The 20,376-nt window shown below is 35.8% G+C and overlaps 2 protein-coding genes across 2 annotated transcripts; both read right to left on the bottom strand.

Moving 5' to 3' along the window:
• Positions 1–2,893: 2,893 nt before the first annotated feature.
• On the bottom strand, positions 2,894–11,184 carry LOC130644177 (peroxiredoxin-2-like). The gene is made up of 9 exons (XM_057449677.1): positions 10,968–11,184; positions 5,698–5,778; positions 5,248–5,284; positions 5,039–5,155; positions 4,389–4,511; positions 3,843–3,903; positions 3,628–3,697; positions 3,414–3,448; positions 2,894–2,995 (listed from the first exon to the last, which is right to left on the bottom strand). The coding sequence occupies exons 1-9, from the start codon at positions 11,119–11,121 to the stop codon at positions 2,936–2,938; spliced, it is 738 nt and encodes a 245-aa protein (XP_057305660.1). The 5' UTR covers positions 11,122–11,184; the 3' UTR covers positions 2,894–2,935.
• A 2,549-nt stretch (positions 11,185–13,733) lies between these two features.
• Positions 13,734–20,215, bottom strand: LOC130644175 (protein TFG-like). The gene is made up of 5 exons (XM_057449674.1): positions 19,922–20,215; positions 17,548–17,631; positions 17,210–17,389; positions 14,566–14,694; positions 13,734–14,493 (listed from the first exon to the last, which is right to left on the bottom strand). The coding sequence occupies exons 1-5, from the start codon at positions 20,121–20,123 to the stop codon at positions 13,943–13,945; spliced, it is 1,146 nt and encodes a 381-aa protein (XP_057305657.1). The 5' UTR covers positions 20,124–20,215; the 3' UTR covers positions 13,734–13,942.
• Between the last annotated feature and the right edge of the window lie 161 nt (positions 20,216–20,376).

Here is a 20,376-nt window from a genome sequence, read left to right as displayed (position 1 = left end):
TGTAAAACGCCTCTCTGGGAGGTAACTCCACCTCCTCAAATCGCTGCCATCCATCCATGTACTCATACGGATAGACGCCTTTTCTGCGCATGAGCCGAAACGTGTCATCCTCATTGAAAAACGAACGAAGATTTTTACACTGCTCATCGTTGAGGTTGTTTGCCAATTTGTCTAGCGATGATGTCATAAATCGACAGGAATCTATGAACCTGATCTCTATTGTCTTGCCTTTTAGTCTTTTTACCCCTTGCATCTTCCACTGGGACTAATAGGCTCTCGATGTCTGCATAGATGGCAAAGGGTACCTTAAATTGCTGTTGTCCATCCCTATGGTATAGCCATTTTTAAGCTTCCGTTGGCATTGTGATATTGACTGCCTCGTGGTCATTGCAGTAGCCACGGTGCTTATCTCTCGATTCAATTTTGGGAAAAGCCTGCAGGCAGTTCAGGCAGAAGTGCACTTTTGCCGTGTTTCTCGAGGTCTCAATGATCGCCTCAGGATATTGATCTTCTTTCCCGTCACATACAGGACGTTTACCGCAATGCCCGGGTTATTCTCTTCAAACTTGCATATGGTCTTGGTGCTTGTGGGGAACTCTATACCCTGCCAATTGTAGTGGTCCACGTAGGGTCTCAGCTTGGTGATTCCTTGTGGATCTCTTTTAATCTCCCCATGATCTAGGCAATGATGCCCCATTTGAAACACTCCTCATCATCATTTTTCGGGCTAGTAATGGCCTTCTTTGAGGCTATCCACTTAGGTGCTTGTATATACGATGAACCCCTCGTTAGCCTCAATTTGTGAAAGTCTACGTCGAGGTATAGGATTTGAGAGATTGTAAAGCCACTCTGGGGTAGTGCTGGATTTTCAGCATGTGTTTTAACCTGAGAAAAGATCCTATCCAGCATGTCATCTACGTCGTTACCCTGGATTACTTCTCATCGTTGGCCTCCTCCGGGTTTGTCTTCTTCTTCTTCTACATGATCCATAGGAATATCCGTACCTTCGCTGAGCCCATATATTCCACCTGTCCTTCAACCAAGGTTTTCACGCTGGGCCTTAACATCCCTATATACCCGTCGACGTCTGCTCCTCCTATCCGGGAATGCGAAAACTTCGGAATGTCCTACCATGGGCATGCTTATGTTCTTGAGGTATGAAATCTTGCTCTGGCTGTTCATATAGATAGTCTTCCTCAGCCTCTTTTTCCATCTCGTCATGTAGTGTAGGTTTTGTGTTGGGTGTCCCATTTAGAGATTCATAATCGTGCGTTTGATGGTCGCATATGTACTCTTGACACCCTCTTTTATAGGTTTGGGGACAGCATCTACAAGCCAATTATAAAATCCCATAATTCTATCAATTACTATGGAACGATTTTTCGACAGCTCCCGTTTCTCAAGTATAGTTACGGGCCTTACCGGATTTCGGTGTCCAGCATTTCTGACCGGTGGTACGTCCTCCGTTGGTTTAACTGTAAGCCTTTTAGGTGGCCTCCAAGCATACTGCGGTACATCCTCCGTTGGTTTAACTGGTGGTCTGGAGCCGTATTGTGCTACATTCAATAAGGAAATCAATTCAGCCTTGCGTAGCTTATAATAGCCGTTTAAACCACGGCTTTTTGCAATATCACGTAATTGTTTCACGGTATGTGTGTTCATTCTTTATTATAGAAAATTTTACTTTGTCGGAAGATTTCATAACGGTCAAAAATGCTAACACAGTTATTCCCCTTTTTACTTCGCATGCGTTGATTTTTTGATGAATATCAGGGAATCCCCCCCTGCACTAGAATTTCACTCCTTTTTGTATAATTTTATGATGTCATTGATTATTAGGGAATTCCCGCTACTCAACATGGTATGGTACCGCATGGTGCTGGATATTCAGGGATTTGTTGTGACTGCGTGCGCGTACGCGACTGCGCTAGAACGTACATTTTATATTCTGTACTTGTTTATTGAAAAACTAATCAGTGTGGCCCGTGGAAAAATCCACAAGAGAACAATGGAAAAGAGAATCGTCACTTGAATTTCCATGATGTCAGCAAAGTGTCACCACAAGTATAAATTTTTTATTTAAGAAATGCTTATACATGTTGCATTCATCGTATTGATTTTGACACGTTAATAAAAAAAAATGTGTAGGATCGTGTACTTTTGACGGTTGCGAAAATATTGTAATTTAAATGTTTTTTGTTAACGTCATCAACCCGTTTCTTCCAAACCCAGATATAGAAAAAGAGGAGAAAGAATGATCCACTAAAAAGTTATTTTATATTTCAAGTAGGAAAACTGGCGAAAAGGATCAAAGTCCCTCTAAATAAAATATCAGCTTATCTCCATGAACCAACTTGGTATACTACTTTTTAACAACATTAAATATTTTTGCGTGTTACGTCAGCCATCATCCAAATCATCTTGGACGAGGTGCACTTACTTCGAGTAACATTACACTTTCTTTTTTTTTTTAATTATAAATCGGTGCACGGTCATCTGAAACGGTCATCTGAATGACGAGTATAAAAGTAGGCACTTTATGGGCTACCCCGAAACCATATCCTGAAGTAAAACATTATTTAGTTGCACTTTTCACTGCGGTGTAAAACTTTACTTTGTTCTCAGTAAAGACTACTCCCATACCAAAAGCTCGTATGGATTCACGCGTTTGTAATCTCTAACATGGTTCGACGGATTTTGTACCGAAGCACATTGAGAGCGAACACTGCACCAGAAGAAAATTAATTTGGAAAACTCTAAATGTTTTTTAATTCAGGATTCGCGAATTCAAAATCCTTTTTAAAATGTTTTTCGCTCTCGTTAAGATAAAATTTGCGCAAAATGTAGACGTTTAAGACGTGTCCAGAAATAGTGAGTTGAAATAATTACACCATTTCGTTATAAATGAAATTATAATTCGATAAAAACATTTATTTTACATTTCTTCTTTCACTTTATTAAAGTAATTCAATTTTTCTTTAGGATCAGGGACAATCTATAATATATAAATAAATAAATAATTACAAACCTCAAAGAAAAAATAAATCATTTAATAAACGAGTTGGAAGTAGGTCATTTTAATCAATTTTATCAAAAATGTGAACATAAAAATCTTGTGTTTTTTGTACGTTGTTTTTAAAAATGTCCAAGGGGAGGTTCCACCTTCATAATAGTTTATCATCAGAAAACGCTTTGAGAAGCTGTGAGAACAACTCAAATTACCTTAAGATTACCCTTTTAAATTTATCAATACACTTGTAGACGGTGTATTCACCACCACAACCACCACGAATGCAAACGAAACTAAACACACATTTCCACCGAATGCGTGAACAAATTCGGGAAGGATCTATTTCCAGGAGAAACAGGCATACACAAACGCAGGTAAATTTAAAGTTAGTTGACATACGTACCGTATCTGCTCCAGGTTTCCACCCTGCTGGACAAACTAAAAAGAATCACGTATACATTTTAACATGACTTATAAACAAAACAACCAATCAATCTGACTGAGATATACAAGGTTATGATTCGACGATTACTGTCAAGAGTAAGATTTTTGGTACATGGGCATCAGAATTATTTGCAAGAAAATGGTATAGTGCTGTACAAAAAACAAATAAATACCTTCTCCATGTTTGTCTGTATACTGAAATGCTTGCACTAATCTAAGTGTTTCATCTACTGATCGACCAACCTAGTGCAAAAATACTTTTCAACGTCAAATTCTTGGATAGTGGTGTAGAAAGTGGGTCGGGGAAGGGCGAACTTAGCCTCGCACCTGGACGAAAACTTGCGCGAAAATTGTATAAATTAGTTATAAGTAAGCAAATATGAATTACCGGTAAGTCGTTCATTGTAATCTGTCTCAAAATTCCTTTATCATCAATGATAAACAATCCTCTAAACAAAACCAAAACACACAAATTGATACAAATGCTCTCTCAGAATTGAAGAAAAAATAGTAAGTGTTCAGAAATCTCTTTTGGTGTACGCCATCAAATAGACGTCTATTTCCATTTCTTTTTTCAAACAAAATTTTGCAGATTTATATACTGAAAATTTTGAAGAGATGGATTTATGCCTCCAAAAATTCCAAGCAGAGTTAATTAAGAGAAAGATTGACAAGTTTTTGCCTTTTGAGGTTTGGCAGGTCATTTTTAAAAAATTCAAGAGTAAAGTATAAAAGGCACACAATGCAACACGTCTCGATTAACTCCATCGTAAGTAAAAAAGGTAATCAAGCAGACAACAAAGTAAAACAAAAGAAGCAATGAAAAGCTTTTAAGAGAACGCAAGTGAAATTATAAACAACACATTTAATTAAACAATTAAACAAAAATGCACACCACTTGGAAAGAGGACGACTTTTGATTTCCACTACAAACCTTAATGTGTGACCAGCATCTTCCAGCAAGACACCATAGTCTTTCGAAATCTGTTTCGTCAAGTCTGCCAACAATGGTATTCTCATCTTTCCCAGTCCACCTTGTTTACGCGGTGTGTTGATCCTAAGCATCAATACTAGTCATTGTCACTACCGAAATTTTTAAAAGAAGAAACAAATGAACTGTGACGACTAATTTATGATAAAACTTTCTATTTCAAAGATGCTAGAGTGAACATGTACTGTTCCATTACGTTGATATCGCCTATTAAACGTCAATATGCAGAATATTCAATTAATCTACACACGGTTGCATAGAATCTACGAGAAAGCGATTGAGCGATGTTATTTTAACACTTAGTACCACCAAAACCTCGCAAAAACATGTTAGCTTATTCATGCTTCTTTTGTCTTATAAACACAAGGGAGAGTAAGATCATATTAAATTTAAAGTTTATTTTTTAGGTATCTGAGTTGGGGCGCCAATACCAGTGTATGAGTATCAAAATGCCACTAAACACACCACTGGAATGCAAGTATTTCTGAAAAATATTACAATCTTGAAGCTTTTGTACCTTATTGTAGTATACAAAATAGGTATTTTGCCTATTTTTTTAAAACATAATGATCAAAAAAATTTAAGGTTCTTACCAAGCCAAATGTGTGAACACTGAATCGACAGAAACAGCAACAACTTCTGTGTTCAACTTCTTAAATTCATCAATTCGATCACTGAATGCAATTATTTCAGTGGGACACACAAATGTGCTAAGAGAAGAAGAAAACTGAATAAAAACAGACACATAACTTACAAACATATATACACTGCTTGCTCGTCAGACTAAAGTTAAAACACTTACAAATCCAAGGGATAAAAAAAGAACACCAAATATTTTCCTAAAGGAAGAATGAAGAGTAGAATTACAACTTTAGTGTTAAAAAGAGAATATAGAATCTTAAGCGTAAAAAAAGCTTGCAAAAATCAGTGTTTACTAGCTAACATACTTTACACGCTGTTACAAAAGAAGACAGGTATCACGTCACACAACACTAATAAACACACACTTTGACAATGTGAATGACGTGAGTTGTGGTTGGTAAACTTTTTACAATGAATTTGTGTTGATCTAGAAATGTTTGTTGATAATACCACAACTTTTTTCATTTCCACGGTATTAGATTATTTGATTAAGATAATATGCAAGAAAAAAAATTGTTTTATTTATTTTCAGTTCCAGTGAACATCTTGTTTGACTGACTGTGGTTTTATACCAGCAACTTTTTTTTAGATCAACTTTCTTTAAACTTACCTTTGTAGTCACTCAACTTTAAATCTTTGAACGCACCATCAACAACAGCTTGCCCTTCCCATAGTGGAGCTGGCTTCGAAACTAGATAGATGTAAAAGAAAAAAGAACATAAAACCAGATTAAACGAAGACTTAAAAATCGAACACCTTGACAACAGTAAAACAATTCAAGATCTAGCCCTTTTTCATTCAAAAGAGTGAAATTGTTCATATTATCATGAGGTACCTTTCATATACAATGTTATACTGAAAGGGTTCCAATTTGGGTGGGACACCATTTTTACCACAACGATCAAAAATATCAAATTAAAAAAAACATGATGATGCTAAAATTGGTAAAGTCTGCTCTTATATTATACAGAGAAGATAATACCTGAGGAAAAACAATTCCAATGCATTTTCAAACTTATATATATTCTTAAAAGTCTATAAATTACACGAGTGCAGAAATATGGGGTCAGTTGGTAAAAACTAAAAAATTGCAAGTTCAACTATCCAGCACGACATCATACAAATATTTGGTGATAACTTTTGAGGCTTGTTTAATTAGAGATTTTGCGCGATCCTTGGCATTCACGGCTGTAATTTTCAAATTAAAGCACAATAATAAATGCAGTTAGGACACTACGAGCATAACGACTTAATTCTCTGATGTGTTCTTTCCAATGTGATCCACTAGAATTATTTCTAAAGTCTATTTTATGATTAAAATGGTTGCCATACTTGGCAACTTGCCTCAGATGGAGCTAGTAGCTGCTTAGAAAATTGCCATGTATATACCTTATTCTGATGCTCAAAAAACAGACGTGACATTAAGAAAACTTGGCGAAGTGAATTACCACAGGGGATCTATGGAGGAGAGCAAATGTGGTATTAAAACATTTTTCTTTAAAATATTCTCCAGCCTGTCTAGTTTCATAATAATATAGGTTTATATATTTGGTATTTAATGAATGATTACAGAGATACCAATAAACCTTTTTGAATGTTCACATTTTTGCAGTAACGCCCTTCTGGCTCTACCAACTGTGAGGCAGGCAGAAAGATTTGGGAGCTTGCTGAAGAAAGGTCTTTTTTAGCTCATTTATTTCTATGGAAACATATTTGAGGCTTTAAACTATAATCAAGTGTATAGATGAATAACTTTGGATTGACATATATATATTCATATAAAGTCGTAATAATAATTTCGTTCAAAGAAACTGACCGAAAAGGACCTTACTTCACCTAGCACTTGCAATTTTTTGCCTGCCACGCAATTGTTAAAGTCAAAAGGGCATACGGCGAAAAATGTAAACATTTAAAAAGGCCTACATAGAATAAAATGACATGTAATCTATAACCTACCCCAGCCATGTTTAGACTGTCTGTTCTATAAAGTGCACAAGTTTCATGCCAGTAAAAATGGTAATATGGTACATCACAGACGTAAGGTTCTGGATATCATGTCATAGCCATTCATTGTTGCCAGTAAAAAGAGAAAGTTACTGAAAAAGGTGAAATCACGGAATTAAGACGTTCACGTAATTTGGTCAGTATATGCTATTATATATATACTGCAAATCACGGAAATAGGACAGTTTAGTTAATTCTTTTCCCGTTTTACCCTGCGCAAACCCCCACCTTGTTCACTGGCAAGTTATGTGGCAAGCAAAGTTGCCTGATCGTTACTAGACTGGTCAGACGGTATATGCTGTAATTTGAAATTTTTTTTTGTCCCTCCATTTCTCAATAAACCTCTTCACAGTTTAAGTTTTTCGCTCATTTTCTGTATTTAAAAAAGGAATTGATCCGAGTAAATTTAATAAGGCTTTGACCATGAGCTTTATGAATATTTCTTACTTTCTGAAGAAATAATCAGTCTCATGGCATGGAAATTTAGTATTCTATTGCCAGTAACCCTACCTCCTAAAACATATGTGAAGGATTTTTAACTTTTCTTTTCAAAATACTTTACAAAAAAATTATTTCACTTTTATTCAGAGCCTTTTTAACCATAACAGGTTACTTCCTTTTTCAATTTGCTGTAACAAAAGAAAAATTCATTTAAACAATGGTTAAGGCCGTCATCAAAAACATGTTGTGTTCGCGTCCTCCGACCGACTCACTTTTGGTAATGAAAACCTGAGTCGGTAAGTCGGAAAAGAACCGGAAAAAAATTTCGCAAGATATTTTTTAAAAATAATTTTTTTTTTCGCCAGAAATAATTTATGCAAAATTAAGAAAAACTCACGAAAATAGATTTCCGTAAAACTTAATTCCTTTAGGGCACTCCTGTGGCTACTGACAGTTTACAGGACGGCGAAGAATGGTCTACAAACGATGTCGAGTGGCGCTATACTGTTTTGGCCCTGGGAACGAATTTGTTTGCTCTGATCTGAAAATCCTGGAAAAAAATACGCCCGATCGACTCATTTCTGCAGGGTCTTCAGGACGAGAACACAACATATTTTTGATGGTGGCGTACCTGATACTGTGAACTCGCATATATATTCCAGTCAGGTTAAACACCTAATTAGGCGGCATGACCTACTTAGGCGAGTCGTTTAGTTAGGCCACGTGATGTAGTTTAATTAGGCTACTCGTAGTCTAACTAGGCGAACACAAACTTTCTGTTGTAAATACGTCGAAATCATTGCGTTTCGCAATACAATATTTATGTGAATCTGTCCACTTTGCAGATAATTTTGACCAATTATCGTCTTATTTGCATCGCGCATTGGTAACTTATGGCCCAAACCTTGTGTGGCACTATTTGTTGTTTTAAATAATGGATTTCAGCCGCAGGGAAAAAATAAATATGGCTGACGAAAGCGTGGCAGTGTTCACCTAAATAGGCGACACTTAACCTAATTAGGTTATATAACTTATTTTAACATAATTCTTACTTGCACGCGAACATATCAAGGCACGAGTGACAATTTTGGAATCATGGTCGCGTAGACTATCCATTCTGAACAAAGATTTTTTGCGATTTTTTCTTAGCTAGGAATGTGTGAAAAGCCATTAAATATTGTAATGTCTTAACTAGGTTACATATGGCCTAACTAGGCTACAATGAGTCACCTCAATAGGTGGTATGCCCTAATTAGCCTACCGTCGCCTAAATAGACCATTTCGGAGATTATGCGCCATTATGAATTTGCGTAACTCAGTGGTGCAAGTTGAACTTTGGACTTCATGTTTATTCAGTCATTTGCCTTGCGGAACTGCTGGCGGCAGGATAGTTTTGATTTTTGTTATCTGTTTTTATCTTTGTGATACAATTTTATGATATATTTTGAAAAATACTTTTATTAGATTTGTACTTTTAATTTCTTTTTGTACAATAAAGGCAACTTAATATATCCTAAAAGCCTTTAAACTAGCTAGCTAGCTAGAGGTCTCCCAAAAATGCTTTTAGGACACTGTATGGTAGCTAGCTATAAGGCTGTAATTAGTAATTAATGCTTAATTAAAGGTATTTTTCAATTTATATTTGGATATTTAAAATTGTGTAGCTGCTTTGTGCATTATAAAGATATTGACATTGGATTTTAAACTTGGATTATACTTTACTTTAGAGAGAAATTTTAGATAGATAGATAGATGTGCATATTTTACATGGCTAGCCTCACAAATATCGAGGGATATACCCTGTCTATTATTTCCAGGAGGGGCCATGGCGTAGATGGAGAGTCCTAGAGTATTTAATGCTCATTTTGAGCTACGCAGACCCAATTAGAGCCCGCGCTCTACTAGACAACTCCCGGCAACATCCAACGGCCCACACAGTGTGCCATCTTCCCAATTTCCCTCACATGGCTTGGGTTAACCCGGGGCTATGGTAACATTCACTCGCCCATGTTGAATCGCCGTCAAGAGGAATCTAACCCCGGTCTCCCGCACATAGTACGAGAGCTATAACCACTAATCTACGGCGCCACGAATTTTTGATTTTGGAAATACCTTACTGGATTTGGACTTGAACTTTGTTTTTGGATTTGTAAAGAAATATTTAGGTTGTAATATTTGTAAAGATCTAGAGAGTTATAATCCATTGTCAAAATACTTGTCAAAACTCTATAATGTTATTTATTCCTAAAGTGAAACTTAAGCTCGCAAAATAATCTGGCTTCTTCATAATGGATGTAAAATTCTTCAATACACTGCCCATAGAGATACGGTCAGGTTCAGTCGCAGATTTTAGGAATAGAGTCATGAGTCATTTTAATTGCAAATAATTTTTATTATTTTGATATTTTTATAATTTTGTTTCTCGGTGTATGTTAGACCCTTGATCTGTCTACTTAAACACTCCTTTCTATGTTATTTGTTTTAGTCACAATGTATATTTTACATGATGTTTTGTTATATATACGTATGTCTTTATCAGTTTCTTTATCAGGACATGTAATTATGGCAGTAATTTATTACTAAAGTGTAAATATTTATGATAAATAAATAAATTACTCTGTGAAGCTTGTTTAAATTATAGACATAATTTCCATTGCAGAAAAAGCTCTGGCGATTAACTCAACTATTACTCAGTCCACAATAAGTGAGTCAGCTGCCTCACAATAAGTTCTAAAAAATCCTCATACGTTGTAAGAGGCATAATTCGATCGTAAAAGTATGTTTAAAGTTGATTAAATATCCACTTTAGCGTTAAATTTTAAATGTATTAAGTCAAAAATAATAAAACAAACTCAGTATCCCTACGTCCAACCATGTGTATTTAATTGCTATTTATAATTCATTACTAGATCAAAGCAATACGCTTAAATAAATGTTGTCTGGTGTTATCCCCTGTTACTTAGGTAGAAACATTACGAAGACCTAAACACGCTAAGAGTGTATACAAAACTTGTTTCTTTTTGTGTGTTTTACGAGAGTTTTCTACTACAGCATATAGGGTTCAAAGTTCAACTTGCACAACCAGGCTTCGAAAATCCATAATAGCTAGCTACCCTGACTGTATTCCAAATGTCAAAAATTGCAGTCTAAAAATAGAGTCAGCTCACCAGCTAGCTAGCTAGGTAGGCAAACATGGGAGAAAAAAAATTACTATCTGGATCGTAGAAAGTAAAAACATCCAATCGTTTTGAAAGCTAATACTTCAAAAAACCTTTCAAAGTCATTGTTGTTACGTTAACCGGCTTTATGTTTAATAATCCTTATGCTTCTATGTAAATTTTAACAAAACATATAGCTAGTTAGCTAGTTTTAAACTGCGAGGTATTTCAAAAAATCTATCAAAAAGCTGATTTAGCTACACAGCAAAGGACTTACTTTGAGCTTTACTCCAATGAAGTGCATGTTCCAGACCTAGTTTACGTTCATTAGGATATACTTGGCCTTCAGCGTAAGTTCTGCAAGATTCTTCATCCTTGATACAGTTACTTAGGACGAAAATAGAAAAAGAAATTAGCAAGAACGAATACATCTTCTTCAGACAAAACTGAGATAAACGAAACCCGCATGGAGCTGGGCTAGCATTATGGATTATGCGTTCGTAGCAGTTATGGGAGAAAGGCGCGAAGTGCGAGGCGGTTGAGTTACCGTGGAAAAAAACCTAAAAATTACTGGTTGAAAAAGGGCTTAAATATATCTTTTATAATAATACAGAGATTTTGTTTGTTTGCGAAAATCCCAAACAATTAGATAGATTTATTTATTCTTTTATTGTAATGTGTAGAGGTTGAAACGCTGATTAAAATAATGTATAGGATGATATGTTTTCGAGGAACGCAAAAGCAGATATAATAAGGGTTTAAAAATTGTGCTGACGTCAGCAAAGGCCCGTGAAAACACAAAACATTTTTTTTAGAAATCTATGTACCTGTTGCCTTCGTCGTATAGATCTTGAAACGCTGATCAAGAAAATGTATAGGATCATGTACTTTTGACAAACGGTTGCAGAGATATTAGAGTTTGAAGGTTTTTGGATGACGTCATCAACCCGTCCATTCCGAAACGGATTTGGCGCCTAGGTTTAGGAAACTTACCCAAATTGGTCCCAAGTGGTCCCTAGTTACCCACGCGTCAATACTATTTAAACGTTAAAGTTTGGTACATTACAGAACAATTTTATGATTTTTCACCGCGTGGGGTAACTAGGGAGCACCTAGGGCCAATTTGGGTAATTTTCCAAACCTGGGTCCCCAAATCCGTTTCGGGATGAACGGGTTTATGACGTCATGAAAAAACCTTTAAACCACAATATTTCCGTAACCGTTAATCAAAAGCGCATGATCTTATACATTTTCTTGATCAGCGTTTCAAGAGCTATAACATGAAGGCAACGGGTATACAAATTTCGAAAAAATAATTTTCTTTACTTTGTACTTACTTCCAAGGAGAGGCCAGGCTTAGATGGGGAGTCCTGGAGTACTTAATATTCATTTCGAGCTACGCAGGCCTAATTAAGTAGGGTCCGTGCTCTACCAGACAACTCCCTGCAACATCCAACGGCAGACCAATTGTGCAACCCCCCCTCAATTTCTCTCACATGATTTGGGTTAGCCCACTATGGGTATGGTAACATTCACTACTATCATAATTTCCTTCCCTTCTATTACTGCGAAATCGGAGTTGGACCTTATTTACTCTGTTGTTCTAATACCCGTTTTTCCGCGTAGGTGTTTTGCATAAGATTTCTTTTGCCTAAATGGTTATAAACAGTGAACTCAAAAATGCCTTTTGACCTGTTGCCAACAAACTCGCCACCAGGGCTTTTTTCTCTTTTTGATATCGTCACCGTCCCCGTATAAAAAAAAGAGCTCGGATTGGATCACAGGAATTCGTTTGTCGGCTAGTCGCATCTATCATTTTGGCTCACAAGCAGACCTGTTGTTAGCATATGAAATAATTGCATATAAGACAAAATGGATATTAATAATTGGCTACTTTTACGTGCAAAATTTCTGTTTCTTAGCTACTGCACCTAACTTCTGTTATCTTTTTATTCAGGCAATCTTTTTTTATCGTGCGACACCTTTTGCAGTTTTTCACGCAACAAGCTCACATTGCAAAGAAGGCATAATGTTTCACATAAGAGAGGCGGATTTGAACTAAAAAACTTCATCTCAATTCACCGAAATCTAGCTTGTATCGTTGCTATTCCAGTCTTTGATTGAAACTCTTTAGATACTATTACTTTATCATGCTTGCAAGCCAGATATATAAATTTTATCTCTATGTGCTTAAAACTGGATGAAATCCTGAGAAATTAGACTTTCGATTAAAACAGGGTGTGTCTTAGGAGGTCGGTTTTTATTAAAGTCTACAATTGTGCTAGCCAGGAGACCCAGCGTAATTTTTCTTACCACCGGGAAATCGGAGCAGTTAAGGTGGAAAAATTACGCTGGGGTCTCAAACGTTTTTTCTGCGGCCAAAATCTGGCCGCGCTTTTTTATTGGCTAATTCTATTGTTCTTTGCTCACGTGATTCATGCCGGGGAAAGCCCTTTTCATCCGAATATTCCAGCGAGTGGTTTCACTCACCCTAACAAACATTAGTAAATTATTAAAGTTTTTACCATAGTAAGATGTGGCCAAGCTTGGTAAACAACTCACAGATAAATTAAAATGGCCTCCGAAACGATTAATCACAACACGCTGTGCATTTCTACAACATTTGCTGGACAACATTGCTGTACGTGTTTCCAAAAAATTATGATAACTACGACTATTATCATCTCAACGGATATTTAGGTCAATGGTAACAGAGCTTAATCTTATTTTTAATACACAAATTCAAGCGTTACATACTTGTATTTTTTGTTTTTTCCTTGCCTTTTATTTTTAATGAATAAACGCCTGTCTCCAATAAACGCCGCCTAAGTCCGCGAAAATTATATCAACACCCAGGGCGTTCATTAACATTTAAGGTATTGGTGAATGGTGAAAATGAAAACAAAATCCCTAAAATTTTAACAACAGGAAATTATGTATATACATTTGTGGTTTTCTTTCTGGAGGGTCACGCGAAACATAAGAAACAAAGCTTATAGAGATGAAAAGTTTTTTCATGCAGCCGAAAAAAAAGACGCAAAATTCAATTTTTTTTACATTATATATACTATGTATAAAACCAAATTTTAAAAAAAATAAGAAAGCCTGTTATAAAACACATATCGACTTCGGTTTGAAATTTGGTTTAAAGTTTAGGACAAGATTTTGGTTTCCAGTGATTCTTGTTCAACCCAACAACATAAAATATCAACTAAAGAAATCATTACGAAACAATACAAAGTAGCCTAATTTTTATTGATATCCAGAACCAGGATAGCCTAGCGTCGGTAGGCCAGTGGCTTGAGGCATCTGGTGCGCTGGTGGTGTGTCGTACACAGGATAAGCCTGGCTAGCTTGAGGGTAACGCCCAGCTCCAGGCGACAACGTTCTGTATGGATTTGACGTGGACGGATCAGTTTGTTGGTAACCAGTATTGAAACCTGGCTGCTGTTGTTGTTGTTGCGCAAATCCTTGGCTGGTTTGAGGTGGTTGTTGCTGTGATAGTGGTGGTTGTTGCTGGTAGTTCTGTGTAGGGTACATGCTTTGTGGTTGTTGTTGTTGCGCCGGCTGTTTCTGCTGCTGTGTTTGGTAGATCTGATTACCTTGACTCTGATTGGGATAAGAGGAAGGTGCCACGAAGGTTTGATCGTTTACAGGGGCAGAGGCAGCATACTGTTGGCTACCTTGCGTTGGGTACCCATTCTGTTGGTGCTGTTGCTGTGGGAAATTTTGATTTTCGTTGTAGCTTAGCGACTGCAGATTGGATGGAGGTTGTGAATACGACCCGGACGATGGATTTTGACCTGCGGAAATAAATAAAGCTAGATTACTCTAATTCACAAATTTAAATTATAAAATGTGCACAAACGTCTGACCTATGGCATCAAAGGGGTCATTTGTTGTACTGTCAGCTTCCAGTTTTTTCGTCAATGGATCAAACAATGCATTCACTTTGCTGTCAGGTGGTGGTACCAGCTGTTTTGGTACTGTGTTCTGTGTTTGACCTATGGTAAAAAAGCAGGTTTTTCTGAAAATTGGTCAATAAGTTTAAGTTATTACAAGCTTATAAGGTTTACATGCAGTGATATCATAGCGGAGCTTTTTTACAACGGAAAGGTTTCTTAGGAACGGGCGAAATGACAGTCAATTTATTATAAAAACATCTATGAAACGGACGTCCATAGCGGACGCCTTTTTAAGATTCCATTTAACATTACCCCTAGAATTGACCTTTTTAAAGCGGACACCCCTAACAGTGGATGATATAAAACAATTCTTGTCAGAAGTTGACTTAAAACCTTACTTAAATATTTACATACAATAGTTAAAGAAAAAACAGGGAGGCGAAAATATGATAAATGAAATAATATCAGGGAAAAAATCCAATTACACATAAAACCAGTGGACATTGTGTAATCAAGCAATCTTTAAAACATATATTTGGCATTTAAGATTTACATTTGGCATATTAAATACGTTTTTGTATATTATTACACTACATTAGTTTAATGTCAAATATCCTTTTCAGCATATTTACAACACTTCGTTTCTAAAATCTTTTAAAAAATTAAAACAAAGAATCTTGATTAAGACTGACTTCCATGCTTATGCGATGCGGTGGAGTAAATTGAATTCAAATAATCTGAGGAACCTTCGAAAATTTTTTTTCTTGTAATCCTTCTTTACTAATAATATAATGCTTAGTCACAATTATAAGATCGCATCAAAGCGCTAGATCGACTCTTGTGACGGAGCCAGCAAAAACGCTTTTATTAAAACTTAATTGGGTTAAAATTTCAGCAAAGTTTTCTATTGATGTGAGATTGCTCCGACCGTGTTCAAATGTAGCGGAGAAACACCTGTAGTATAAAGTTTACATGATAAGTAGAAAGACTGGCTACAAAAGATAGCCAGCTTATTCATTAGTAAAAGCAAACGCTTATTTATTTTGAAGGTCGCCATTTTGTTTCGTTTTTTCTGTTCATACGATGCAGTTCCAGCACCGGAGCAAAATTATTTTAACAGACGTTCGAATTTGTATCAAAATGATCTCTATTCGCAACTTGTAAACAGTCTTTTATTTTTCCTGGATAAACAATTTTTACTAAGGAGTGTTCCAGAAACTAGAATTTTATTTTGCCTTAACAGTTTTGCGAGCTGTGAAAAACGTGTGTGGTTAAATTCGCTTTTCCAAACGACATTTGAAAGCTATAAAAATAAATAATTTTGGAAACAACAGCTCTAGAGACCCGATAAAACAAAAACGGCAGGATTTTGATTTTCATCTTCGTCCTGAGGCTCTGTCTTGAAAATGTCTGTTGATTGTTCCATCGTGTCTGTCGTTTGCGAGTCGTTATTTTTATCCCGATTCGAAACACTTGGCTCCGATGCGGTTGTATTGTCTTCTGAATGTACGTTTATAAATGACGGAGTATCGAGTGAACGGTTTTTCAATTCCAAATTAGCTCGTTCCCTTTTATTGCGATTGCGACACCACTGCTTCACCTGTACTTTCGTGAGTCCCAACTCTCTGGAAAGTTTCAGAACTGCCGATTTAGGAAATCGTTTATACCCAACCTCTCCAACACTATGACTTTTATAATACTCGCTCATAACTAATCTCATAGAATCTGTAAAATGTGCTCTCTGCTTCGAGTTCTGATCCATGGGAGAAAGCTTTGGCTGTGCATGCCCAAATTCAGGTTGTGGAAAGGCTTTAGGAAACGACTTAGGGACAGTTTGTGGTGTAATTCGATTAGGAAACCCACCAACAACCTGAACTGGGTTTGACGGAGAAACCATAGGCGCATTAAAGACTGGTTTATTTGAGGGGAAATGTAAATATTGAGGATCGACTGACGCAGAAGGTTCACACGTTGAATCCAGTTGCTGTTTGTAAATTGACGGTGGTTGTTTTTTCTTAAAAGGTCTTTCGAAAGTATGGCAGTCACAACGAGTACGTTCCCACCCTGAAACAAAACAAAGAAAGTCCTTTTAAAAAAATTAAAATTATTTATTATAAAAATATAGTAATATTTTTAAAGACTTTCTTTGTTTTGTATTCCCTCAAGTTTATGACTATAACGTCATTATATCCTCTTGATTTTAATTCACATGTTAACACCATGTTTTCGATTTCTTTTTCACAATTTAAGCCTTCCCTAATTTTTTTGTTGCAAAAATTTTGCTCTAATTTTTGCTGATCTTTAAGCATACACACAAGGATTATCCCTAGGGGATACTTACATTTACAAACCTTCAAAACAAGGGATATGATTTAAAAGGGTGCAAACTTAACCCAGTGACACAACTTATATAACTATTATATACAACGCATTTTTTGCAAAAATAATATGATATTTTAGGTTTTTTCCCTGGAGAATGATGAGTGTTAAGGACTAATGTCACTCAGTTGATTTCCATGTTTTTAAAGATCCGGCAGACACCCTGGAATCCAGCAACCGAATTGTTCATGAATTGGAAAATAATGAAAGTGAAGAATAAAGGTTTTTAACTTACTGGTATTTTTGCTACTGCCAGTATTTTGAGAAGGTGCATTAAACTGATCATGGAACGAACGTTCGTCAGAAAAAGTGTCCAGTCTCAATAACAGATTGTTAATATTTTCCCTCATATCCAAAAGTTCGTTTTTGATTTCTTTTATTTGATCATGTTCTAAAGGTTGCGGCTTTCCATTCACTATAGAAAAGATGAAATTTAAAGTAAAAATTAAACAAAACAGATATAAGGCAATCATTTATCAAAATAAATAAAAATGATGAGAGTTGCGAGGTGTCATTTTTAAATATTTTGAATATTCTAAATATTTTAACTTGCCAAATAAAATTTCTGCTCACCAAATAGTGTTAACTTCAAGTAACGGTTTAAAGATTTTGCAAACATCAAATCGGAACTATCAAATATGGTGATTAGGTCGCCATCTAGAACAGAAAAGAACACAAAAAATATACAGAGAACAGTATGGTCTCTTCAAATGTGATTATAAGATATGGCTAATGGTACACTTGAAGCAGAAGTTGCAGGCGTCATCGACTTAGACGAAGTCAGAAGACTGAAAGATTATCAAAGGTAAGATAGTATTTAAAACAAAATGTTTTGGTCACAGCTTTAAATAGAAGGTGGGAATCATGATTCTTATTTTATTATTTCATGAAATCACACCCCAAAAGAAACATGGTTTCTAACAAATTTTGCCAAGCAAATCCAATGATTTTCTCTGATAGGTCGATGGAAATATACGTTGAAAAGACATCAGGAGTATAAGGTAAACAAAACTAAAGAATATAACTCAGTGTTAATAACATTGAAGAATTAAAGATGATATCCATTTAAAGAACTATGGCAAGTAAATTTTAATAATGTTTCATACTTTTAGATATCTTAGTTATGGCGCTGTAGCTAAGTAGTTATAACTTTGTCTGGGAAACCAGTGTTTTCTCTTAGCGGCATTTCCATAATGGCTGAGTGAATGTTACTATAGCCCTGGGTTAACCCACACCCACAACTGGTAGAGTGCAGACCCTAATTGGGTCTGCGTAGCTCAAAATGAGCATTTAATACTCTCCTCATTTAATCCATGGCCCCTTCTGAAAATAACAGACAGGGTATATCCCTTAATATTTGTGAGGCTAGCCATGTAAAATATGCACATCGATATGAAATAGGTCATTTTCATTTGGTGACAAAAACAATCTTACAGACACTCAAAAAGTGGCTGAATATTTTCCCTGGCAATGGCAACTTTATGTATATATAAAATTGCCTCAACTTGCGAACGAGTAATATACAAACATTAACAAAACTTAATATAATATCTTTGATCATTATAATATCTTTGATCATTGTGGTCTGTTGTTTACATTGTTTGCCTGTTCATATGAGTGTTCTCTCTGTTCTATTGTTCTCTATGCAAAATCAAAGCAACACATCACACTGCAACTCGTCTATTGGCTGCAGAGTTGTGTGTTTTAGTAATCATGTAATAAGAATGGTATACATATGCTACAATGCTACAATTAACAATGTCCCCATTCTTTTAACACATAAAACAATCAGCAGTAAGCAGTTGCAGTATCATATCAATCGTAACAATTGTAGTTAGATGTGCATATTTTACATGGCTAGTCTCACAAATATCAAGGCATATACCCTGTCTATTGTTTCCAGGAGGAGCCATGGCTTAGATGGAGAGTCCTAGAGTATTTAATGCTCATTTTGAGCTACGCAGACCCGATTAGGTCCCCGCTCTACTAGATAAATCCCAGCAACATCCAACGGCCCACACAGTGTGCCATCTCCCCAATTTCCCTCACATGCCTTTAACCCGGGGCTATGGTAACATTCACTTATGTTGAATCACCATCTAGAGGAGTCGAACCCTGGTCTCTCACACAGAGTACGAGAGCTATAACTACTAATCTACCGCGCAGCTACCTAACTACTTCTTATCATTATATATAATTTTGAAATTTGATAAAATTCGTTCAAAAGACTTACGTATATATTTTTTTGACTTTATCAATCTTGCCCAAAAATTTTTCTGCTGAAATAAAAATTGTGTCCGAAAGTTTTTCCGCTTGAAAATTTTAGTTCTTCATGTAAGCTATACGGTGATTCGGTTTGACATCATAAATTTTTTTGGAGGTGAAAAGTTTCTGTATTTTAGGTGAAGAGAGTGCAGTGCTAGACACATTGTGGAGTTTTAAGAACGATGTTAGGAAGTTTGAGCAAAGGCAATTTTTTAGAGCAAAATCTAGATAGCTAAGCATCAGTTCCAGACAGATTTTTATTGTGATTACCTTACGTTAGCTAATTTTATTCTTCCATTTTAACATTTTTTTTATTTCCCCCCTACGAACTAGGTTTGTTATCACCCTGCAAAATTTTAATAATGGCAGATGTAGCACAAATGTGATTCGTTAATTAGGCAAAATGTCAATCATCACTACGGCAACAAAGCTGAACCGAATTGGCGAATATGTGTAGAAATGTAGCAATCATACCATTGTAATAATCGTGGCTAATGTTACATTAAATATGTTTTTTTAACATGTTAAACTAGCGAGCTATATTAAAATTGTTTTACTAATGCTCAAACAGGAAACCATCTAGGACAGGAAGACGACAGAGAAAAAAAACATATAGCTAGCTAGGCAGCTGCTTTATATTAATAGGCAGATTTTAACAAAAAATGGGGTATTAGCGAGCTACCTTCATCTTTATATTTAATTGTTATTTCATCGGATCCCTTTATCCTTCCACGAAATAATCTCTGCATCATTAAAAGAAGTTCATCGTAAGTGATTTCTTCATTGTGGATTGGAATTTTCCTAATATCATTTCCCAACTGGGCTTTTATAATCAATTTCCCAGTGAGATCTATGGCAGGCATAGGAAAGCTATTACTATTCATTGTAGGCAAAAGAATCAATCCACTATGAAATGCTTCCCTTTCTTCGATTGGATTCTTTGACAGTTTGTCGGTCGCTGCTGAGTGTGTGATGTTTATATTGATTCCGATTTGTATCGGGTTAGAAAAACAATGACGTAATTTCAAAGACTAAAAAAATAGACCAAACATAAGTAAACATTTTTTTGAGTAAAAATCTGAAATTGTGTGAAAATGTTAAATGAAGATACAATAATGAAGTAGTATATAAGAAAAC

Source organism: Hydractinia symbiolongicarpus, chromosome 5 (genome assembly GCF_029227915.1).
Source record: "Hydractinia symbiolongicarpus strain clone_291-10 chromosome 5, HSymV2.1, whole genome shotgun sequence".
Classification (NCBI taxonomy): domain Eukaryota; kingdom Metazoa; phylum Cnidaria; class Hydrozoa; order Anthoathecata; family Hydractiniidae; genus Hydractinia; species Hydractinia symbiolongicarpus.
This window is presented reverse-complemented; position numbering and strand designations above follow the sequence as displayed.